The sequence below is a fragment of the Budorcas taxicolor genome, chromosome 7 (genome assembly GCF_023091745.1).
Source record: "Budorcas taxicolor isolate Tak-1 chromosome 7, Takin1.1, whole genome shotgun sequence".
Lineage (NCBI taxonomy): Eukaryota > Metazoa > Chordata > Mammalia > Artiodactyla > Bovidae > Budorcas > Budorcas taxicolor.
In genome coordinates this window covers 72,312,367-72,338,281 of record NC_068916.1, presented here as the reverse complement: position 1 = coordinate 72,338,281, position 25,915 = coordinate 72,312,367, and the positions used below count along the sequence as shown (strand labels likewise).

Below are 25,915 nucleotides of genomic sequence, written 5' to 3'. Positions count from 1 at the left end.
AGTGTTCCATGGATAGCTTAGGGAATCAAGCACTGGCATTAAATTTTTAGTAACCATATCTCAATTAATATTAAATTATTTTGTTAGAAAAAAAACAAAACTGCAGTACCTCCAGCAACCCTGTGTTTCTAAAGAAATTAGGAATATTTTATAGCCTCTTCTGAGAAGAGGTTTGCAGGATTGCTTGATGCTTGTTTAATTTTGGCAAAGAGCACCTGGGGAGACATAACCAAAATGGACCCTGACATCATTTTGAAAACTCCCCCAGCAATAAACAAGCTGTCTCTTTGCCTCTCAACATTTCCGCTAGCTTCTGCTGCAGAAAGTGTCTGGGAGCTGGACTGGCTTCAAGGGCACAATAGCTGGCTTTCTCCAGTGAGTCACAGGATGCTTGCCTTGACTCCCTACAGGGAGGGAAGCACCTCTGAGTTGTGGAGGCCAAGCCTGCCAACCCCTGAGAGTGCGCTGAAGTAAGAAGTCCTCATCAGTGAATACTGCTTTAGAGCATTGCAGATTTCCCTGGCCCATCCTCAGCCCAGGACCACGGGATTGATTTTGGTTCAGCACTTTCAAATGTTGGTCCCCCGAAGTCAAAGCCATGGCTTTCAGCTACACTCTGCTCCTGTCCTTATAGGCAGCTGCAAGATAACTTTCAGTTTCTCATAAGTAACACAGATTTGGGAAGAACATCACAAATGTGTTGCTCATTCAGCAAGTACTTCGCCAGGTTCTACTCCTGGAGGGTAGCCTAATAGTGAAGAGCATGGACAGACCTAGCTTAGTCACTTATACTTGATTTGGGATTTGAGATAGCTCTGAGTTCAAGCCCCAGAACTGTCCCTTACTAACTCTGTGAGCAAGGGAAAGCAGTCTGAGCCTCAGTTTCCTCAATTGTAAGTTAGAGTTGGCAGTTCTACCCTCAGAAGATAGTTTTAAGGATTGTGGAAGTACATGGAAAGTGCTTGGCTGGCTGAGAGTAAGTGTTAGATAGCAGTAACTGTGATGTGATGTGGACCATAAAAGGGCTCACAAGCACCATTCTCTCCTGGTCTGCTGGGAGAGTCTACTGCTTGTATAATATTCCTCCAAATCGTACAAGGTAATTTCAGAATGAATAGAACATGGCATAGATGGTACATCCCACTAAATTTCAGAGAAGAGAGGTGTCATGTTCTGACGCCTGTTCAGGAAAAACTTCACAGAGTGAAAGATGCATTCCATCTCAAGAGGAGCAAGGAGCTGTTCCTCCCACACAGGTTCTACAGCTATAGTATAACAAGAATAGCTGAACCCTTGAAACAATATTGAAGGATCCTCGTATTTTATAAATGACACAACTGATACCAGAGAGGGGTGACAAGTCCAAGGACACACAGCAATTTACTAGCAAAGACCCCAGTTTTTTTAGCATAACCTGCCCATTGCACAGCACTGCTTTTCATTCCTTGATTTGACAATTCATGATAGTTTGACCTACATCCTTACTCAGTCTCTCACACTGTTCCAACTAAGCTCTCTGAGAAAAGTTGATAAACTGGAAATCATTCTGGTCCTTTGGTAAAAGTTTTTTACCTGCTCCTACCTACTGTGTTACCTGGAGCAAAATATTCCCCCATCTGAACTACTAATAATGTCTTCTCAAAGTTGACATTTACCAAGAGCTTACAGGTGTTCTACTTCAATTATCCCTTACCATCCGCTGCCCCATAGCAGCATTTTATAGGGACTTATCCATAGGGACTTATCTGATGCCTGTTCAGGAAAAACTTCACACAACATTGGAATCACTAATACTCTAATAAGTGCTGATCCCCAGCCCCATCACTGGAATTACTAAATCAGAAATTCTGGCAGCCTAAGAATTTAACATGTAGCCAGCTGCCCAGATGATTTTGATGCTCATAAAGTTGAAGCTTGCTGATATACTAGGTGCTCTTAGGTACTCTTGTAATTCTCTAAAATCCTACTAAAGACAAAAGTGGAGGCCTAGAAAGAAGTAACATATTCAGTCACACAACTCATATGGTGGCTCAAATGGTAAGAATCTGCCTGAAGTGTGTGAGACCCAGGGTCAGGAAGATCCCCTGGAGAAGGGAATGGCAACCCACTCCAGTATTCTTGCCTGGAGAATTCCATGGACAGAGAAGCCTGGAGGGCTACTGTCCATGGGGTTACAGAGTTGGACATGGCTGAGTGACTAACACTTCCAAGAATTTAAATTGTAGCCAGCTTTCCATATGATTCTGATGCTCATAAAGGGTTTGAAGCTTGCTAATATACCAGGATTTCATAACCCTTTAAAATTCTACTTTAGACAAAAGGTGAGGCCCAGAGAGAGGTAACATATTCAGGCACACAACTCATAAGTGGCAAATTTAGGATTTGAATCCATGTCTTTCTGTTTGTTTTGTTTTTGAGGATTTTCAGTATATGACTTCAAGTCCAGCTGAGGTTTTATTCTTTAGCCAAGCATCCCAGATTGACAGCTGAGCTTGAGGTTCTTCCCTAGTTTTCCAAACTCATAATCTTCATTTCTCAATTTAACCTGCAGCCAATGTTTTGTGAAGTTCAGTCACTTTCATTGTTTATCCTCATCTGCAGATCTCAGAGCTGAGGGTCATCAGGTGTTAAAATGGAACAGAGATGTCTGACAAGGTGGTGTTATATTAAGAGCAATTCTTGTAACAAGAATTGGGTTGTGAGGGTGGCTGGTACACTGGTCAGTTCTCACTGGGGTAATTCACCACGTAACTGGCTAAATGCTCAGAAGCCCTCAGACCACAGTTGTACAAGGGCTGTCTGGCTGAGATGGATGTCAGGGTTCATCTCCAGTTCAGTCTTCCCCTGAGGGTTTAGTTGGTTCCTTGGTTGTGATTCATTGGACATTCTTAAAGGGGAGCTCAAAAATCATTACTAGTTATCTCCTGCATCCCTTTACTGTACAGAGGATGGAAACATCCTTTAACACATTTGGAGAACCACCCAAGCTTCATGGAAAAATTGCCTTTTTTGTTTTGGAAAATCCTACAGTTTTTGACATTTAGAACTTTAAAGGATCTAAGAGATGAATTAACCTAGTGCTTCTCAAGTGTGCGTAAGGTGGCACTAGTGGTAAAGAACCTACCTGACAACGCAGGAGACATAAGAGATGGCTGGTTCAATTCCTGGGTCGGGAAGATCCCCTGGAGCGCAGGTTGGCAACTCACTCCAGTATTGTGGCCTGGAGAATCCCATGAACAGAGGAACCTGGTAGGCTATAGTCCGCAGGGTCTCAAAGAGTCAGACGCAACTAAGTGACTGAGCACGCGTGCATGCACGCTTCTGGTTAAAGGGCAGATTCTTATTTAGTACGTCTAGGGTGAGGCTTCAGATTCTACATTTCTAACCGAGTCCTGCTGATGCCACACCTGCTGATCTCTGCTGCTGCTGCTGCTAAGTCGCTTCAGTCGTGTTCAACTCTGTGCAACCCCATAGACGGCAGCCCACCAGGCTCCCCCATCCCTGGGATTCTCCAGGCAAGAACAGTAGAGTGGGTTGTCATTTCCTTCTCCAATGCATGAAAGTGAAAAGTGAAAGTGAAGTCGCTCTGGACCACCCTTAATAGCAGGGACCTCACCCAGGGAAGATAAATGAGTTATACCTTGAGTATCAAACTTGAACAACTAATGATTGCTGTCTTGAGAACTAGACTAAGGATTCTGTAGTTGACTCTGGAACCAACTGGTCAGTTCCCCAGGTTATCAAAGGATTCGGAAGAAACTTCACTTCAAAAAAGTCTTTTTTTTTTTTTTTTAAATTAGCACTTCTTTTTACTTGTAGTTACATTTTTACAACATTTTTTAATTTCTGAGTTTTTGTTAATTAGTTTTTTTATTGAGGTATATTTGGCATAACATTGTATTACTTATAGGTGTACAATGTCATGGTTTGATATTTGTACTTATTGCAAAAATGATCACCATAGTAAGTCCAGTTAATATCCATCACCCTACAAAGTTATATTTTTGTGATGTCTCATTTTTGTATGTAGAAACTGAAACCCAGAAATGTCAGTGACTTGCTCAGGGTCATATTAGCAGTTAGTGGTAGAGATGGGACTAAATTAAATGTATCCTAGATTTCTCTCTCTGAGCTGCACATTTTAATCACAGATTACATGTGAAGCTGTTTTAAAGTATCTTTCCTCAGTTCTATAGTTGGCAGAATAAGCCACAGAGTCCAGTATGGATACAAGAAACCAGGACAAGAAGCTGGCTAGTTAAGCCTGGCTTAACTTCTGAAAAGTTTTGCAACTTGGAGAAGAGAATTTCTCTGGGCCTTGGATTTGTTATCCATGAGATGAGGAAGTCCTTCCCTCATCTTTCAGTTTTATTCTGTTGTAGAGGGCACTGAGATAAAAGATAAGAAACCCATTTGACAAAACATAAGTGACAAATAAGTTGAGGGCATTTTTATTAAACTGCTTTAGGATAATAATGAAAATTTCTCATAGGCTATTGACTTTGGAAATGTAAATATATATATATATACACACACACACATATAAAATACATCCACTTACCATTGTCTTAGGTTCAATTTTATTTAGAATGATTAAAAATTACTATTTGATTTTTATTAATGATGCCTTTTTGACTTTCTGCTTACTTAAATATATGTACTTTGTGCAAAGCATGCATAGAAGCATGGAGAAGAGAGAAACTGAAAAAGGAAGAGAGAAAGCGAGACAGAAAGAGAAAGAGGGAGAAAGAGATCAACACAGCCAGCCCAAATCTCTTTTTTTTTTTTTTTTTTTAGCCCAAATCTTGTCAAGGATATCTTCTTGTTCTGGGCTGCCAGGAACAACAAGGCCCCTTGTTTCTTCATTCATATCTAGAAGGGGAGCTGGGGATGTTTTAAAATACAAAGTTTCCAACAGACCTTTCATTTTTTTGACAATAGCTCAGTTGACTTAGACCTCCCATCCCTGTAACAGTGCCTGGCAATGGGAGGGAAAATACCAAGACTGGTTTAGCAGTCAGGCCTACATCTACAACAGGAAAACAGTCTCTACTCTCTGTTAAAGGGGTAGGGTAGCTTCAACTACAACATCCACTGCAAGGGGTTAATGAGAAATATAAAGAATTCTCTTTACCTGCCTATACAATTCAGTGAATTGATGTCTCCTCTCCCCCTTGTGGAGTTTTAAAGTTATAAATACCATACCAGTGGTTACCTTTGTTACATACCCAATCATGTTCCAGTTGTGATGGTCAGTTCCTTAAATATCTTACCACAGTTTTTAAACAAACCACAGGGTGTAGCTTCATTTCAAAGATGAGGTGATCTTTATATTTTAAAGATGAGGGCATTGAGGCTCAGCTGAGCTGTGGAGCTTGCCCTAGGTCACACAGCTAATTAATAGAGAAGCTGGAATTCAAAGCTGATTCAAAAACTATTGTCTTCAAGACTTAATTATGTAGATGTTCTTATCTACACTGCAATTTAAAGTGCTGTGTACAAAGATGATCTTCAAAATGTACTTTCATATTATCACTATCATTATAATGAAACTCTCTTTGTAGATGCATTTAACTTGGAGAAAATTATGAAGCTGTAAATAAATCTGAAAACTTGGTTGTGTGATGGGCGCAGGATCTCCCTTCCCCACCTTTGACTGATCCTGTTGGCAAATAACAAAATGGAACATTTGAGTTACCTCTTGCCTCTGCCCCCTATAAGGATAAGGAACCAAGCAAGGTCCCCACACTAGGCATTAGGGAGAAATAGTGTTTGCACTTTCTTTTCTCAGGCCTGTGAATAGTGAGGTCTCAACTTTTAGATACTTTGCTGGGAGACTGAAACTAGAAGATTCCCTCCTAATAGGCTGTTGCAAAGAGAAGCACAACTGTACCAACACACTCATGTGTGTCATAAAGAGTGATGAAGCAAATGCGTGTATTCCCCTCTGTCACCACTTCCAAGGCTGTTTAAGTTGGGAACTGGTTTGACGCTACTGGTTTAATGTAGCGGGGGCTTCTCCTGATCATGATAAAGCAGAAGTTCAGTTCCTTCCCCTGCTTACTTTTATTATAATTAAAGTTACTATTCCTTGAGTTTTTCAAATAGGGCATTGTTTTAGGTGCTTTTATCTCATTTAGTCCTCATGTGTGTGCATGCACGCTGGGAGTCACTCTAGTCGTGACTTACTTTTTGAAACCCTGTGGACTGTCTCCTCTGTCTGTGGGATTCTCCAGGCGAGAATACTGGAGTGGGTTGCCATTTCCTTCTCCAAGGGATCTTCCCAACCCAGGGATCAAATCTGCGTCTCTATGTCTCCTGCAGTAGCAAGCAGATTTTTTACCAACAGCGCCACCTGGGAAACCATCAATCCTTACAACCTCCCAATAAGGAAGATAATGTAATTCCTTTACTTTCTTTTTGTTCTAATTTTTAAAAAAGCTTTTTATTTTGTATTGAAGTGAAGTGAAAGTCGCTCAGTCGTGTCTGACGCTTTGCAACCCTATGGACTATACAGTTCATGGAATTCTCCAGGCCAGAATACTGGAGTGGGTAGCCGTTCCTTTCTCCAGGGGATCTTCCCAGCCCAGGGATTGAACCCAGGTCACCCACATTGCAGGTGGATTCTTTACCAGCTGAGCCATGCAGGAAGCCCAAGAACACTTGAGTGGGTAGCCATCCTTTCTCCACTGATCTTCCCAACCCAGGAATCGAACCAGAGTCTCCTGCATTGCAGGCGGACTCTTTACCAACTGAGCTATCAGGGAAGCCCATTTTGTATTGGGGTATAGTCAATTAACAATTTTGTGATCGTTTCCAGTGGACTGCAAAGCGATTCAGCTATACTTATTCATGTACCCATTCTCCCTCAAACTCCCCTCCCGTACAGGCTGCCACATAACATGCCTTTCCTACAGTTTAGAAAGCTAAGGGTCAGAAAGGTGAAATATATTGTCCAAAATCACAAAGCTTTGTGACCTTGCCTTTAACCCAGTCTGCTTTTAACCCAAGCAGCCTGGTTTCAGAGTCCCTGTCACCTCAGCCCAAATAAAAGTGAATGTTTACAGGTGTGCTCTGAGAGTTCCTGTGTGTATGTGTGTGTGTGTGTGTGTGTGTGTGTGTGTGCTCAGTTGTGGCTGACTCTTTGTGACTTCATGGACTGTGGCCCACCAGGCTCCTCTGTCAAGAATCCCTACAGTCTGGAATTAAAGAGTTTGGTTATTTGTAGTAGTTTATTTTAAAATCTAACCTCTCGTTTCACCAAGTGGCTCTTCCTACAATGCAGCCATACAAAGTGAGAAGGAACAGTCCAGAGAGAAAAGACAGGGTCAAGCAGTCTAACTGAGTACCTCGTGGATGGAGTGTTTTGTGGACCTAGAGGCCTCTGTCTGCTTTCCCCCTTCCTCTCCTTGGGCCCAAGAGGTGGCGTGCCCTCTGAGCCCACCCTCACTGAGCCCCAGGGCTGCCTTCCTTTATCCGCCTGCTCCCTGTTCTCAGGCTACCCTCTCTGACCTGCCATGCCTCAGGGCCTGTTCCCTCTCTGCTCCACAGTGCGTGTTCATGTTTCCTAAATGTCTTGAAACAAGACGGAATTTCACTCTTACAAGGGGACATATCATGGGTCCCAATGTACCATCTGCCTTAAGTGTGTTAACTCACCCTTGGTTCAAATCCCAGTCCCTTATTTACTTGTTGCGATTCTTTCAGGAGTGACTGACAGTTACCTGAGCTTGCACATCTCTGAAGTGAGCATTCATCAGAGCACCCACCTCAAAAGACGGTGGTGAGCAAAAGATGCACTCATCCCTGTAGAGTGCTCGTAGAGTGGAAGGTACACTGTGTACGTGCTTAGTTGCTCAGTCGCATCTGATTTTCTGTGGCCACATGGACCATAGACCTCCAGGCTCCTTGTCCATGGGATGCACCAAGCAGGAATACTGGAGTGGGTTACCCTGCCTGCTTCCTGGGGATCTTCCCGCCACAGGGACTGAACCTGTGTCTCCTGCATCTCCTGCATTGGCAGGTGGGTTCTTTATCACTGCACCATCAGGAAAGCCCTGAATGTGTACTCAATACTGCCTAATGGGGTTATCTGCTAATTCATCAGATACTTCCTGAATCCCTACCAGACATGCTCCTGGCTTCAGAGACCACATCTTGAAAGGATGCACCTTAAAGAAGTATCTAGAGAAATAATGTATAATTATAAATGTAAATAAGGACAGTGAGGAAAGTGTCTGTGTTGCTGTGAGACCATATGTCAGAGGGCCTGACAGACTAAGGTTTGATCAAAGAAGGCTCCCTGATAGAAGGACATTTGAGCTGAGGTCTGCAAGATACAGGAGTGAGGAAGGATGGATGGGGATTCCCAAATGGCTTCCCTGCCAGCTCAGAGGCTAAAGCATCTGCCTCCAACGCGGGAGACCCGGGTTCGATCCCTGGGTCGGGAAGATCCCTTGGAGAAGGAAATGGCAACCCACTCCAGTATTCTTGCCTGGAGAATCCCATGGACTGAGGAGCCTGGTAAGCTACAGTCCATGGGGTCGCAAAGAGTCGGACATGACTGAGTGACTTTACAGTGTGGAGGAGAAAGGGGCGACAGAGGATGAGATGGTTGGATGGCATCACCGACTCAATGGACATGACTTTGAGCAGGCTCCAGGAGGTGGTGAAGGACAGGGAAGCCTGGCGTGCTGCAGCCCATGGGGTTGCAAAGAGTCAGACACAGCTTAGCAACCGAACAACAGCAACAACTGCCAATTACCTGTTGAAGCAAATATTAGAAATCCTTTGGTCCTGTTCAAACAGTTACATAGTATTCAGTATCATAATGTTCTAGTGAGAAATCGGTGCTTATAAATATTTTCATTGTAAATAGATATTTGCTTTTTCCTGTTCATTGAAAGGCATTTGTTCTGTAATCTATAATGACAACTCTTGGCGTCATTTATTTCGCCTTTGTTATATATAGTGGATACTTGCTTATAAGTATGTACTTTATGTCATCATCATTGTATTAGTTTTTTAAATTACTATTGAGTTACTTTTCACCAGTGCATTCTTTTAAAATGCAGCTACTAGATCCATTGCTGGTTGTGAGTAAACATGTGTCTAAACTCCCCTTCACAGGATTTAGTAATCAGTGTGAATCCATGCACCCTCGCCATCAGCCTGTCTTTATTCAAGAGATCCATTTCAGCACCGCCCCCATGCCCCCTGCCATTCAATAGCTGAATGTTATTCTAAATCTGTGGAAGCAAAGGTCACTGGCTACGTTCCTGCATCTCTGAAGAGTTGTACGCGCTGCTTCTTTCTGTTGCCCTTTTGTTATAGTCACGGGAATCCAGCCCATATGGTCTGCATTAGGTCAGCTTTCTGTTCTTAGCCAAATCAAATACCAAACAATAAGAGGCAGTGGGTAAGACACTGTGGAAGGAGTGTCTCTGATATATGTGAGTGGAACTGATTATACCGTGGATGGGATTTTGAAGTGTGTAGTATGATTCTCTTTTTGAGTCAATAGCTTCCAGGGGAAAGGAGCGTTCAGGCATTTTAGATGCATTAAAACATTGGCTCCTTGTTTAAGGAGGACAGAAACCAAACCCTGACTTCTTTGCTTTTTAGCTGAAAGCTAGACGCAGATTATAATTCCTCTCTGACCCAGAATGGAGACAATGGGAGATTTTGTATGTTCAAACCTATCCTCATTAGCTAATGGGACAAGGTTGGCATCAGTTTCAAAACCTAGGACCAAGAGGAAACTATGAGTCTCCCAATGACCTGGGATGATTTGCATTACAACCTTTAAGTCAGTCATAGTGGTTCAGATGGTGAAAAATCCACCTGCAATGCAGGAGACCCAGGTTCAATCCTTGGGTTGGAAGAGCCCCTGGAGAAGGGCATGGCAACCCACTCCAATATCCTTGCTTAGGAAGTGCTATGGACAGAGGAGCCTGGTTGGCTACAGTTCATGGAGCCATGGAGAGTCAAACTGAGTAACACTTTCACAACCTGCCCTTAAGTCTTGAAACTTGACCTGATCATCTATCACATTTATTACTCACTGTCCTGGGTTTTAGAATATTATGAAGAGGAGGGGTGTGTGTCTGGAAAAGACACCTCTTTTTTCTCTCAGTGATGTGTGTAAAGCCCCAGGGGAAAAATTTCCTCCTCTACTGCTAAAGTTTACCCCTAATTCCCCTCCCTATATGCCTGTGCCTTGTAAACACTTGACTGTGATGTTTCCAGCCTTGTGGAAAGAAACCAAATGTCCTCTATGGTATTATTTTAAAATGTATTGGAAATTGTGAATTACCAGTTATGTGGTGTATATTAAAATCTCTAACAAGTCATCATACATAATGCTTTGAGTTGTATGAACCAGCTAATGAAAAGATTAGATCAGTCGTCTCTCTCCAGCTTGGGACTTGAGTCAATAATTCAGATGAAAATGGAACTAGAATGAGCCTTTGCCTCTCAGGATATAAGCTCCCAGGTATTAAAACTTCTTCAAGTTATCAGAATTAAGTATGCAGATTCTCACATCTACCTTCGAAATGTGTGAAAAGAGGACTTTGAACTTAAAGTGAGTTCATTGTCGAACCTGGCTCATTCCACAGAGCCTGAGGATCTGTAATAATTTAAAGTGAGACGCTCCTTTGGAAGAAAGGAAGGTCCATTAAAAATATAGATTGTTAGTATAGTTTCTTTCACTTTTTCCTCCTTCTGGGGATTTCTGTATGACCCCAATCTTTTAATTTTTTTTTTTCCATACAATTACAATGACTCCTGGCTTTCAACTATATTTGAAAGTAGTAGCTTATACTTGGTCAAGAAGTAGAACCCAAAAAGAATTCTACCAACCTTTTAAAAAGTATTCAGTTCATCATATATTTTATTGTGTTTTATTATTATTAAATGTAGCAATTCAAGTGTACTGTTAGGAATCCCAGATGAGCCAGTGGTTAAGACTTGGGGCTTTCACTGCCATGGGCCTGGATTCAAGCCCTAGTTGGGGGACTAAAACCCTGCAAGCCTCGTGGCATGACAAATAATAACAATAATAATAAAGTGGCCTCCCCAGCAGATGCTTTAAAAAAAACAAAACAGACAAATGCACTCTCATTTCCCCCAAATTTAGCATTCATCCTCCAGTCTCCATTATTTTAAAAATCAGTGATCTGTGAAATACATATCATTCTGGATGTTGTGGTTCAGTCACTCAGTTGTGCACGCTATGGACTGCAGGACTCCAGGCTTCCCTTGTCCTTCACTATCTCCCAGAGTTTGCTGAGACTCATATCCATTGAGTCAGTGATGCCATCCAACCTTCTGTTGCCCCCTTGTCCTCCTGCCCTTAGTTCTTTTCCAGTGGATTCTGCACAAATTAACACATAACTGGAAAGTAATACTTTTTCAAGAGAAATTAATTTGATTTTGTGAGAATAAAAAGAATGGAAGAGATTAAACTACAAAAAATAGGAAGGCTACTTTAGTTCCCACACAGAGAAATATTGCAGAATTTGCCACAACAAGACCTCACATGGTTAGGAAAGAAACACTAGCCTGATATCAAGATCACAGTTTACAAGGGAGCTCTGAGACTCAGGCTTTTTTCTAGGTGAATTTTCCTTATTCATTAGTCCTATTTTATGCCACATTTTTTTTTAAAGCAGTTGGTAATTATAGATTAAATGGAACTGAAAGACAGTTTGTTGTTTGTTTTTTTTTTTAAATCCACCATTTTATAACCATCAGAGTAAAGACTGGATCAGACAAATCACACATAAATGTTAGGTCAAAGGGAAAAGTTGGATGAGGAGCGGGACATTTCAGTTCAGTTTAGTCGCTCAGTCGTGTTCAACTCTTTGTGATCCCAAGGACTGCAGCATGCCAGGCTTCCCTGTCCAACACCAGCTCCTGAGCTTGATCAAACTCAAGTCCATCGAGTTGGTGATGCCATCCAACCATCTCATCCTCTGTCATCCCCTTTTCCCACCTTCAATCTTTTCCACCATCAGGGTCTTCTCAAAATGAATCAGTTTTTTAATATCAGGTGGCCAAAGTATTGGAGTTTCAGCTTTAGCATCAGTCCTTCCAATGAATATTCAGGACTGATTTCCTTTAGGATGGACTGGTTGGATCTCCTTGCAGCCCAAGGGACTCTCAAAAGTTTTCTCCAACACCACAATTCAAAAGCATCAATTCTTCGGTGTTCAGCTTTCTTTAGAGTCCAACTCTCATATTCATACATGACTACTGGAAAAACCATAGGTTTGACTAGGTGGACCTTTGTCGGCAAAGTAATGGCTGCTTTTTTGCTGTCTAGGTTGGTCATAGCTTTTCTTCCAAGGTGTAAACATCTTTTAATTTCATGGCTGCAGTCACCATTTGGAGTGATTTTGGAGACCAAGAAAATAAAGTCTCTCACTGTTTCCACTGTTTCCCCATCTATTTGCCTTGAAATGATGGGACTGATGCCATGATCTTAGTTTTCTGAGGCTGAGGGTTTTTTTTTTAAATGTAAATGTATTTATTTTAATTGGAGGCTAATTACTTTACAATATTGTATTGGTTTTGCCATACATCAACATGAATCCACCACAGGTATACACGTGTTCCCCATCCTGAAACCCCCTCCCGCCTCCCTCCCCGTACCATCCCTCCGGGTCGTCTCAGTGCACCAGCCCCAAGCGTCCTGTATCATGCATTGAACCTGGACTGGTGACTCATTTCATATATGATATTATACACATTTCAATGCCATTCTCCCAAATCATCCCACCCTCCCCCTCTCCCACAGAGTCCAAAAGACTGTTCTATACATCTGTGTCTCTTTTGCTATCTCACATACAGGGTTATTGTTACCATCTTTCTAAATTCCATATATATGCATTAGTATATTGTATTGGTGTTTTTCTTTCTGGCTTACTTCACTCTGTATAATAGGTTCCAGTTTCATCCACCTCATTAGAACTGATTCAAATGCATTCTTTTTAATGGCTGAGTAATACTCCATAGCATATATGTACCACAGCTTTCTTATCCATTCATCTGTTGATGGACATCTAGGTTGCTTCCACGTCCTGGCTATTATAAACAGTGCTGTGATGAACACTGGGGTACACGTGTCTCTTTCAATTCTGGTTTCCTCAGTGTGTATGCCCAGCAATGGGATTGCTGGGTCATAAGGTAGTTCTTTCCAGTTTTTTAAGGAATCTCTGCACTGTTCTCCATAGTGGCTATACTAGTTTGCATTCCCACCAACAATGTAAGAGGGTTCCCTTTTCTCCACACCCTCTCCAGCATTTATTGCTTGTAGACTTTTGGATCACAGACATTCTGACTGGTGTGAAGTGGTACCTCATTGTGGTTTTGATTTGCATTTCTCTGATAATGAGTGATGCTGAGCATCTTTTCATGTGTTTGTTAGTATGTCTTCTTTGGAGAAATGTCTATTTAGTTCTTTGGCCCATTTTTTGATTGGGTCGTTTATTTTTCTGGAATTGAGCTGTAGGAGTTGCTTGTATATTTTTGAGATTAGTTGTTTGTCAGTTGCTTCATTTGCTATTATTTTCTTCCATTCTGAAGGCTGTGAAAGACAGTTTTTTAATATATTAAATCTGTAAGGGATTTAATGCAGCAGCTTGTGGGCTAAACCCTTAGATGTGATTTTGACCCCGCCATAATCTTTAAAATTTTGAATTTAAATGTCCTTCAGGCAAGCCTGTATTTTTATAGTCTAGTTAACTATACTAGGGCCAACTTATACCCATTCTCCATTACAACTACTTCATGCTTTGATATGACTTCCCTAGCGGATTTGAATGTGTGATCCTGGGCTTAGTCTAACCCTCTCAGTAATTCAATTCAGCAAGTTTTATTTTAGGTACTTATTTTGTATGGACTGTAGTGGTCAGCATTAGGGACACATAGGCAACATGCCCATGCTTGCCATCATGAGGGAAACTAGGGTTCAAGGAGATTGTAGCAGGAGGATTGACCCAGGTGGAAGAAATAAGCAAGGACGTCCCTAAATGCACCTAGATTTTCTGGAAAAGCACCGAGGCCTAGGGTAAGCCAAGATTAGAACCAGCTTGTTCTAACTCTGCTGAGAGGGTTGAAAGGGGCAGGGACTCACATAAGGGGATTAGAAAGAGGGGGAGCCTTAGTCCACTAGACAGCCCAGGCTTGTTGAGTGTCTTTTTACAGCTGACCTTGTATGAGTCATAACTTTTATTAAAGGTATCTCTTCTGGGGTCCTTTGGAGAGAAGTGTCTTACTCTTCTCTTTCTGCTCCCAAGGTCTAACTCTACTTCTGAAAGCTTCACTATCACCTGAAACAGCAACTCGAAACCTCACCATGCTCACTTGGTTTATCCACTTGTCCAGATGGATTATTTTGGTTTGTGACTGAGGCAGAATCTTTCCACCTTATGACAACTATAAAAAGTCAACCAAATGACTGATCCATAAAGAAGAGATGCGTTAATGTGATTCCTTAACAAAGGAACAGTCTGCTAAGTAATCCTCAAGATGGGTGCTCCCATGATCTACCCATGAGAATTTAAAAACTGAAAATCAAAACAACAGCTAAATTGCTCATATCTTAGTGCCACCAGTGATCACGTTATTTTACCACATAGTGAAAATATTTAGTAGGAAAAATAAGGTTTGAGTTTACAAACATAAATTTGAGTAATTGTTTTACAACTTAACTACCCATGAACTTCAGAATTTTGGTGGGAAAGGTTTACAAAATGCTCCTAGTACAAACTTCTCATGGTATGGTTGTGAGATTTCAAACACAGTAGCATCATAGAAGGAAAAAAGACATTAAAAAGAATCTCAGCCCTTTTATTTTTCTACTAGCTTTTATTTAAAATGATCATCCTTCATGTACACACTGCTGTATTTAAAATGGGCAACCTAAATTGGATAACCAACAAAGACCTACAGTATAACACATTGAACTCTGCTCAGTGTTACGTGACAGCCTGGGTGGGAGGGGAGTTTGGGACAGACTAGATACATGTATGTGTATGACTGTCCCTTCACTGTTCACTTGAAACGATCAAAACATTGTTATTCATCTATACCTCAATACAAAATAAAAAGTTCAAAAACATTTTTTTTAAAAGATCATCCTTCTGAAACTACCTGGGATTTCAGCAGTGCTCTCGTATTATTTATATTCCAGTTCTAAACTCTGTATCTGGTTACTGTTTCTTTTTTTGCTTCAGTAGAGGAATTAGAAAATTCACAGATGTTGACCTTCACTTGCCCTCTTGGAATCTCCATTTCATATTCTACTTGGTAAATTTGCTTTCACCTCTTAGAAGGCTGAGTGCAGGCTAGGTAGTTTCAGAGTATTTTTCCTTTGGAAAGAGTGCTTTGGACATTCCCAGGTGGCTTAACATTTCATTGCCTTAGCATTTAAAGTTACTCAGGTCACAGTGTCAATTCATGGAAGATAAAACAAGGTTTCTTACCCACACACTAGTCGAAGTAATTGAAAATACCAGAGTTAGTATTTCTTGAATTTTTTTTCCAATTTCTCACTCTTCTTTGAATGATATGAGTGGTGAACTAGAATCTAAAATAGCCCCATTATACTTCCCAAGATAAACATGTGATGCCGCTGGATCACTGAGGGTTGCTGTTTGCATGTCTGTTTAAGACAGTAGGACAAGGCCATCTCTCCAGAACATACAGCTATCACTGACAAAGGTCTGGGAAAGGAAGCAGCAACCCTGAAACCCGTCCTGAAATTAGCTTATTTTATAAAAAATAAGGTCCTCTCTTCATTGTTTAATGCAATATCTTTTAAGCAAAATGGAACTGTTAATTAAATGTGTTTCTTTTCTTTTTGGAAAAAGATTTTGGAGTGGGGAATGAGAAGAAGGAAAAGAAAACCTCCTAATCCAAGTGTTTAACATGAATTTGCCATTGTTAGAATCATCCGTGCATGGGTCAGCCTGAAACAGAAGTGCATCTCTCTCTAACTAGTAGAACAGCTGAACGATCAATGTGAAAACTGCCCTCCTTCACAGGGGGTCATTCGTAGGAGAGTCCAGAATGCTGGTGCAAATAAACGAGTGTGTTTCCCAAAATCTCAGCATTTCATTCTTGATGGATAAGCAGAATAATTCCAGAGCAGAATAATTTTAAGAGCAGATTGCTGAATGGGGAACAGAAGAGGGTTTTTTTGTTTTTTTTATTGGTGTTGGACTACTTAAGAGGGCCCCTCCCAAAACCCTTGTGTCAGGAATGGACACTTGTGAGTTAAAAGCTGACTCTAGAAAGCAAGTAGTATAGACCCTTAAAGCAAGACCTGCAGCAAGCTTCTTGCAAGTGTAGTTTATCTATATAGAATGTCAGTTTATTCATTAGTCTTTCCCTCGCATCTGTTTTCCGTCATATATTTTTGGTTTCCTTTTCTCCGTTGTTTTAATTACCATCAGCAGTATTTTCATGGCTGTTTAAATAGGTAAAAATTACAAGACAAAACAGATGACCAGTATTTTGGTATGTTTTCCAGGGCAATAGAGATTGCTCCATGGCCTTTCTGATAAGTTAAAGAGGAACTATCTTTTGTTTATGTTCTGACCCAAAAAAGGGATGATTAGTGGTTTCTCCCTGTCTCCCACTGCTCAAGAGAAAGGCAATTAGGACCATCATTTGGGCAAAGCTGGAGAGGCTGGGAAGGAGATCTGTTTTTTAAAAGGATTAGCTAAATTCATGTGACAGTTGCTATTCCTTCCATTTTATGTAATCTCATTACCTAAGTACAACCTGATACAGGTTCCAAGACTGAACTTATAACTGAAGAAAAGTGTCAAGATAAGCAACTGTATAGCCTTGTCAGTAGGAACAGGAACACTGGAACAAACAGATTAAATGCTAAATGTACTACTTTAACTGTAACTCTAGACAAATCACTAACTAGTCCTAATTCTCAATCTCCTTATTTTTAAAATGAGACTATTAATAATAACTCCCTTGTTACATTATTGTCAAGATCATTATAACCAAGCCAGTCTACTCTTGGATATATATCCAAAAAAAACCATAAGTTCAAAAAGATACATGCCCACCCCAGTGTTCACAGCAGCATTATTTTCAAGAGGCAATATATGGAAACAACCTTAGTGTCCATCAGCAGATGGATGGATAAAGAAGATATGGTACATACCCACAATTGAATACTATGCTATGCTAATCACTTCAGTCATGTCCGACTCTGTGCGACCCCATAGATGGCAGCCCACCAGGCTCCCCTGTCCCTGGGATTCTTGCCTGGAGAATTGAATACTACTCAGCCATAAAAAATAATGAAATTTTCTCATTTGCAGCAACGTGGATGGACTTGGAGGACATTATGCCAAGTGATATGTCAGACAGAGAAACACAAATACTGTATACCACCTATATGTGAAATCTTAAAAATAGAACGTTCTGGTGAATATAACAAAAAAAGAAGCAGACTCACAGATACAAAGAACAAACAAGTGGTTACCAGTGGGAAGGGAGGAGGGACAATATAGGGATAGGGGAGTGGAAGGTACAAAGAACTGGATATAAGACAGGTCCAAGAATGTATTGTACGACACAGGGAATATAGCTAATGTATTGGGATAACTGTAAATGGAAAGTAACCTTTCAAAATCATATAAAAAAATAATTTTTTTTAAAGTTTACATAGTTCAGCTCATTAGTGTCCAACACTTTGCAACCCCATGAACCACAGCATGCCGGGCCTCCCTGTCCATCACCAACTCCCGGAGGTTACCCAAACTCATGTCCATTGAGTTGGTCATGCCATCCAACATCTCATCCTCTGTTGTCCCCTTCTCCTCCTGCCCTCAATCTTTCCCAGCACCAGGGTCTTTTCAAATGAGTCAGCTCTTCACATGAGGTGGCCAAAGTATTGGAGTTTCAGCTTCAACATCAGTCCTTCCAGTGAACACCCAGGACTGATCTTTAGGATGGACTGGATGGATCTCCTTGCAGTCCAAGGAGATGGACTGATCACTGGAAAAACCATAGCCTTGACTAGACAGACCTTGTTGACAAAGTAATGTCTTTGCTTTTTAAGATGCTGTCTAGGTTGGTCATAATTTTTCTTCCAAGGAGTAAGCGTCTTAATTTCATGGCTGCAATCACCATCTGCAGTGATTTTGGAGCCCAAAAAAATAAAGTCTGACACTGTTTCCCCATCTATTTCCCATGGAGTGATGGGACCAGATGCCATGATCTTCGTTTTCTGAATGTTGAGCTTTAAGCCAACTTTTTCACTCTCTTCTTTCACTTTCATCAAGAGGCTCTTTAGTTCTTCTTTACTTTCTACCATAAGGATGGTGTCATCTGCATATCGGACGTTATTGATATTTCTCCCAAATATCAATCTTGATTCCAGCTTGTACTTCTTCCAGCCCAGCGTTTCTCATGATGTACTCTGCATATAAGTTAAATAAGCAGGGTGACAATATACAGCCTTGATGTACTCCTTTTCCTATTTGGAACCAGTCTGTTGTTCCATGTCCAGCTCTAACTGTTGCTTCCTGACCTGCATACAGGTTTCTCAAGAGGCAGGTCAGGTGGTCTGGTATTCCCATCTCTTTCATCATTTTCCACAGTTTATTGTGATCCACACAGTCAAAGGCTTTGGCATAGTCAATAAAGCAGAAATACATATTTCTCTGGAACTCACTTGCTCTTTCAGTGATCCAGCAGATGTTGGCAATTTGATCTCTGCCTTTTCTAAATCCAGATTGAACATCTGGAAGTTCACAGTTCATGTATTGTTGAAACCTGGCTTGGAGAATTTTGAGCATTACTTTACTAGCACGTGAGATGAATACAATTGTGTGGTAGTTTGAGCATTCTCGGAATTGCCTTTCTTTGGGATTGGAATGAAAAGTGATCTTTTCCAGTCCTGTGGCCACTGCTGAGTTTTCCAAATTTGCTGACATATTGCGTGCCACACTTTCACAGCATCATCTTTCAGGATTTGAAATAGCTCAGCTGGAATTCCATCACCACCACTAGCTTTGTTCATAGTGATGCTTCCCTAAGGCCCACTTGACTTCACATTCCAGAATGTCTGGCTCTAGGTGAGTGATCACACTATCATGATTTCTGGGTCATGAAGATCTTTTTTGTATAATTCTTCTGTGTATTCTTGCCACCTCCTCTTAATATCTTCTGCTTCTGTTAGGTCCATACCATTTCTGTCCTTTATCAAGCCCATCTTTGCATGAAATGTTCCCTTGGTATCTCTAATTTTCTTGAAGAGATCTCTAGTCTTTCCCATTTTGTTGTTTCCCTCTATTTCTTTGCATTGATCGCTGAAGAAGGTTTCTTATCTCTCTTTGCTATTCTTTGGAACTCTGCATTCAAATGGGTATATCTTTCCTTTTCTCCTTTGGTTTTCACTTCCCTTCTTTTCACAGCTATTTGTAAGGCCTCCTCAGACAGCCATTGTGCTTTTCTGCAGGTCTTTTTCTTGGGGATGGTCTTGAAAGTTGTGTCACACAATGCCTGTCTGTAGTGAATAATGGACAGAAGTTTCATGTGTTCTCTAATGGTAAGGACTGTAGTTAGAACTTCAGCTGTGTTTCATTTTTCCCAAGGTATCTGCGGCTGCTTTGTTTAGTCATGTCCTTCTGCTGCAGTCCAGCAGACTAGTAGTTTTCCACATGTGAACCCCAGGTCAGCATCACCTCATCACCTGGAAACTTGTTAGAAATGCAGATTATTGAGCCTCATTCTGTATTTACTAACTGAGGAATTCTGGGAGGGGGTGCCAAGAGATGTGTATTTTAACAAGACTTCTCAGGGAATTCTGAGCTTTATTAAAGTTTTAGAGCCACTAAAATAGACTATACCAGCCCACCAAACCACTACCTGAGTCAGACTTCCCTGATTGATTTGGGAGATGCTGGAGGCAGCATGGAATATTATTGCATTGAGATAATCATCAACAGAGAGTTATTACACTATTTTATTACTTCTGAGTAGTAAGATTTTAATTAACTCACTTCATTTTTATGAACTTCAGTTTCCTGCTCTGTAAAATGAAAATACAGCATATTCTGCAATGATGCAGTAAAGGAGGTCCCTCAAAAAAAAAAAAAATAATAATAATAATAATAAACCTCAATCAGCAATCACCTTCCTAAAACAAGTATTTCAAAAAGAAAATAGGAAAGATAATAGTTGTTCAATTTCACATGCATAATTTAAAAATTATTTTTCTTTTATTTAAACAATGTGCATATCAAGTTGCTTCAGTTCAGTTCAGTTCAGTCACTCAGTTGTGTCTGACTCTTTGCGACCCCATGAATCGTAGCACGCCAGGCCTCCCTGTCCATCACCAACTCCCAGAGTTCACTCAGACTCGCATCCATCGAGTCAGTGATGCCATCCAGCCATCTCATCCTCTGTCGTCCCTTTCTCCTCCTGCCCTCAATCCCTCCCAGCATCAAAGTCTTTTCCAATGAGTCAACTTTTCACATGAGGTGGCCAAAGTACTGGAGTTTTAGCTTTAGCATCATTCCTTCCAAAGAAATCCCAGGGCTGATCTCCTTCAGAATGGACTGGTTGGGTCTTCTTGCAGTCCAAGGGACTCTCAAGAGTCTTCTCCAACACCACAGTTCAAAAGCATCAATTCTTCAGTGCTCAGCCTTCTTCACAGTCCAACTCTCACATCCATACATGACCACAGGAAAAACCATAGCCTTGACTAGATGGACCTTAGTCGGCAAAGTAATGTCTCTGCTTTTGAATATACTATCTAGGTTGGTCATAACTTTTCTTCCAAGGAGTAAGCGTCTTTTAATTTCATGGCTGCAGTCACCATCTGCAGTGATTTTGGAGCCCCCCAAAATAAAGTCTGACATTGTTTCCACTGTTTCCCTGTCTATTTCCCATGAAGTGATGGGACCAGATGCCATGATCTTCGTTTTCTGAATTTGAGCTTTAAGCCAACTTTTTCACTCTCTTCTTTCACTTTCATCAAGAGGCTTTTTAGCTCCTCTTCACTTTCTGCCATAAGGGTGGTATCATCTGCATATCTGAGGTTATTGATATTTCTCCCGGCAATCTTGATTCCAGCTTGTGTTTCTTCCAGTCCAGTGTTTCTCATGATGTACTCTGCATAGAAGTTAAAGAAGCAGGGTGACAATATACAGCCTTGATGTACTCCTTTTCCTATTTGGAACCAGTCTGTTGTCCCATGTCCAGTTCTAACTGTTGCTTCCTGACCTGCATACAGATTTCTCAAGAGGCAGGTCAAGTTGCTTCAGTCATATCCAATTCTTTGCATCCCTATGTACTATAGCCCACCAGGCTCTTTTGTCCATGGGATTCTCCAGGCAAGAATACTGGAGTGGGTTGCCATTCCCTTCTCCAGGGGATCTTCCCAACCCAGGGATCAAACCTGCATCTCTGTCTCCTGCATTGGCGGGCGGGTTCTTTACCACTAGCACCACCCAGAGTAAATAAGTCCTATAGATTACTAATGGAAGCTCAACATAATCAATTAAAAAGCCTTTCCCCCTTTACCATTTGAAATACATAAAAGCCTGTTGAAACGCATATAAAAAGCCTTCACCTTTGACCTTTGCTGCTAACACAGTTCACATCCTTTGAAGGAAAACAGACAAGGGGGTAAAAAAAATGTAGCCAGTTGACCAGCCAGCCACCAAACCCAGCAGCCCCTAGATGCTTTTGGTCCTAGCCGGAAGGATTAAAACCCAACACTCTTCTGCATACTGAAGATTGTATTACTGTAACAGATTTCCTTAATTTCAATTTGAGTTGTGAAACATCCTTATTACAGGTGTAACATCAATAATATCTTTCCTGCCCTGCCTATATTATAGGGTTGTTCAGATCCATAAAGATGAATCATATCTCAGTTAGAATTATTTGGGTCTATGGACTTCCCTGGTGGCTCAGAGGTTAAAGTGTCTGTCTGGAATACAGGAGACCTGGGTTCGATCCCTGGGTTGGGAAGATCCCCTGGAGAAGGGAATGGCAACCCACTCCAGTACTCTTGCCTGGAGAATCCCATGGAGGGAAGAGCCTCGTAGGCTACAGTCCATGGGGTCGCAAAGAGTCAGACAGGACTGAGCGACTTCACTTTCACTTTCACTTAAGTAATAGAAACCCCAAGTCATGCTGTCTTATACAAAAAAGAGAAAGAGAGAGAGAGAGGTGTATTATCTTGTTTAGCATCAGCATATCAGGCATACCAGATACAGACACTCTCAGCAGGTCATGGATTCTGTGTGTCTCCCAATGTTGGCTTGTTTTCAAGTTAGGATCACCTCTTGCAGTTGGACAAATTCATTAGACTCAAGACCACATACTTTTGGGTACAAACCCAGAGGAAATGTTTCAGAGTCTTTAGTATGCCCACCTGAAGGCTCATGACTTGCCATTAGTTCTGAAATGGGCGTGTGTCTGTCACTGAAACAGTCACTGTGTCAGGATTGCTCTGCTTGACTCCAGCCACATCAGAAGCACAGTAACTGAGAGAGGGGAAGTGGTGGTTCCTTAAATAGAATGATTGCTAGTGGGGCTGTTGAAGGTTCAAATCACAGATGTTTATTTAGTTGACAGTGTTACAGTTAATAGGACTTTACATTAGTTCTAATCTTTAGTGATGTATTTAAATCAAGACACTTATCTACATCCTCATTAAGGACATTTTGCAAGCCTCCAGGTAACCGCCCCTCCCCTGCACTGAGAAGGTCTTCTTTTTGAGTGTAGAGGGCTATAGTGGGATGGGGCTATTTCTGTTCCTTAGCATGGCATAGTGAGAGAGACCTGATTCCAGTTCTTGCTCTGTCATCTGTTCACTGGGTGAATTTGTGTTAATTTCTTAACCTCTCTGTGCCTTATTTTCTGAGCTTGAGATACATGCTGATCCCACTGGACTATTGGAAATGGAAAAGTCAATATGTAAATTACTTAGCCTTAGCTACTAGATAGGGTAGCCTGGTGGGCTACTGTCCATGAGGTCATCATGAAAGAGTCGGGTAGGATTTAGGGACTAAACAACAACAAGCTACTAGGTGCTGCTCACTAAATTCCCTTCTCATGCATAAAAATGGGGCATCTGTCATATAAGTGGTCCAGGGTACCATGGGAAATGTTTCCATATCTCAGGTGCCTGAGCCTGCTGCTCTAGCAAGAGACCTGTGTCAACAGAGGTGGAAGCCTTGGAGCAGGAAAGAGACTCAAGAGGTGTAGTCCATGCAGTTCCCATCTCCACAATGGTGTTGTAGATTAAATCATCTTATTGATGATGCAGGAAGACACTGAGTTTTAAGTGTCATAAAATGAATTTCATTCAATCAGCATTTATTTCTTGAGTTCTCACCACAATTTTTTTTCCTTGTTTTTTTTTTTTTATCATATGTATATGAAAAGATGGATGTTAGCTTAACCTATTGTGGTAGTCATTTCATAATATATATAAATTGAACTATCATGCTGTGCACCTTAAAATTATACAGTGATATGTATCAATTATTTCTCAATAAAACTGGAAACAAAATATACAAAAAATGATTATAAAAAATATTGGCAGTAGATATATTTCAAGTCTTTACCAAAATAAACATACTATATTATTAATAATAGCTTGTTGTGGTTAGGTTTTATTATCTATGTAGCAGTGGAGGCCTCTTAAAAATAAGACACACAAATTTTCCCATCTCAACAGAACAAAAAGTGTTCCATAATCATTTAGTTTTGGAGAATCATGATCTCAGTATTCATCCTTTACTTTTAGACTTGCTAAGAGGAAATAATCCAAGAGAAAAAAGAGTCACCCTGTCAGCACAGCCACCTGAATTCTAGTCCCTGGGCCCAGAATTCAGCTCAGTACAGACAGTTCGTGTCAAACTCTTAATTCCTGTCTGCTTCTCTTCCCTGGCAAGTCACTCCACTCACCCCTTGACCACCCACACCACCCATAGTCTGTTCAACTGTTACTTTCAAGTTCCTCGTTGTTTTGAATTCTCTTGCATTTTAGCAAGTCATGTGTTTCCTCCACTTCTGTAGTTCAGAATTCTTCCTTTACCCTATTTATATTGACACTGAAAATTTAAGGTGACACCTTGTAACTGTGTGGGCGTTAAGAAGCATCAGTTAAATGAAGTTACATAAAAATGTTTCTGGTGTGTGTATCAAGTGCTTAATATATGTTACCTACTACTTTTAGTTCTGGTTTTATCATGAATTCATCTGTAATTAGGCTTCTATTGTGAGCACATTTTAGTAATTCATCCCCTAATACTATTTCATCCCTATTTCAGTTTAGATTTTTTAGGTATTTTTAATCAAGACTGTAAATTATTTAAAGGGGGAGGTCATGCTTTCCATTTCTCTGCATGCTCTATGTGGAAATCCTGAAAATGGTACTAGCAACAGTCTATTATGCCATTACATCATTACAGCCATCCTCTTGGAGTGGATTATTATACCATTTAGTAGATGAAGAAACTGAAACTCATAGTTTATAGTGGCAGAACCACAGTTCAAATTTAGAGCATGTGGACATAAAGCCAATTCTCTTAAGCATGAATATCCAAACTACATATCATAGCACCTTGTGTAAAAATCACCAGTAAAGGCTTTCTGTTTTGAAAGTCTTGTTTGTTTCTTCCCCCTTGCAGATGGACCCCCATGAGAATATCTTACTGAGCACTCTTGAGATAAAAAATGAAATGGCCACCTCCGAGGCTGTGATGGGACTTGGAGACCCAAGGAGCACAATGCTGGCCTATGATGCCTCCAGCATCCAGTATCGGAAAGCCGGGTTGCCCAGGCATAGTTTTGGCCGAAATGCCCTGGAACGGCACGTGGCACAGAAGAAAAGCCGCCTGCGGAGACGCGCCTCCCAACTGAAAATCACCATTCCCGACTTGACTGATGTGAATGCCATAGATCGGTGGTCCCGCATATTCTTCCCAGTGGTTTTCTCCTTCTTCAACATCGTCTACTGGCTTTATTATGTGAACTAAAACATAGCCTCCCATTGGAAGCAAGGACTAGATTCCTCTTCAAACCAGTTGTACAGCCTGACATAGAACTTGGAAAACACATCAATCCAGGACAAAAGTGATGCTAAAATACCTTAGTTGCTGGCCTAACCTGTGGTCCAATTCATACCATTTGGGTTGCTTCTGCTAAGTCATGAAAATGCTAAGGTCCTTGGGGTTTTCCATTTAAAATGCAAGTGATTTGTACACATGCTGGCAAGACTGAGTCTGTGTTCCACCTTATCTGCTTAGTACACAGCCTATACAGAGGGGAATAATTTAGACGATCTTCCAGAAGGCTCAGTAGCATCATCAGTCATCTCGCTGAGATGTGGTCATATCCAAATACTCCCCATCTTCATTCCTAAGGTTGTCCTGCTATCTGCCATGCCATGCAAATATGCTTACTGAAGACAATATCTGCCTGTCTTATTAAGCTGATGATGGTGCCACAGGAAGTTAATTCCCACCAGATTCTAGAAGGTTCTCATGTAATTCAAACAAGATAGGGAGAGTCAAGACAGAGACTCAGGAAACCAATTTGGCCAGCCCATGTTTGCTTGAGCTTGGGAATCAACGCTGACGTCTTCCATTTTGACATTTTGACATTTAGAAACGGGGAGACTTCTAAACATGATCATGCCTGGCGGCCGAAAGAAATTTTTCTAAAATGCTATTTCTGAGGCAGTTAAAAATAAGAGTTAATAACCCAGAACAGAGTGAAAAATTCAGAGACAACAGTTGTAACGAAATTAAAGCACGCAAGCAGCATTACCCTTAGCCCATTACAAGCATGTGGTCCATACATACTGTATTCAGTGGCAGAAGGTAGAGTGAAAGAGATTTCTTTCCCTCCA

The 25,915-nt window shown here is 41.1% G+C and overlaps 1 protein-coding gene across 1 annotated transcript in view; it reads left to right on the top strand.

The window, feature by feature from the left end:
* The window catches only part of GABRB2 (gamma-aminobutyric acid type A receptor subunit beta2), a 301,134-nt gene extending 276,094 nt beyond the window's left edge, over positions 1-25,040 (top strand). The window contains exon 10 of the mRNA XM_052643868.1: positions 24,693-25,040. Within this exon, the coding sequence (XP_052499828.1) occupies positions 24,693-25,040 (348 nt within the window). The remainder of the gene's footprint in view (positions 1-24,692) is intronic.
* Positions 25,041-25,915: the final 875 nt, after the last annotated feature.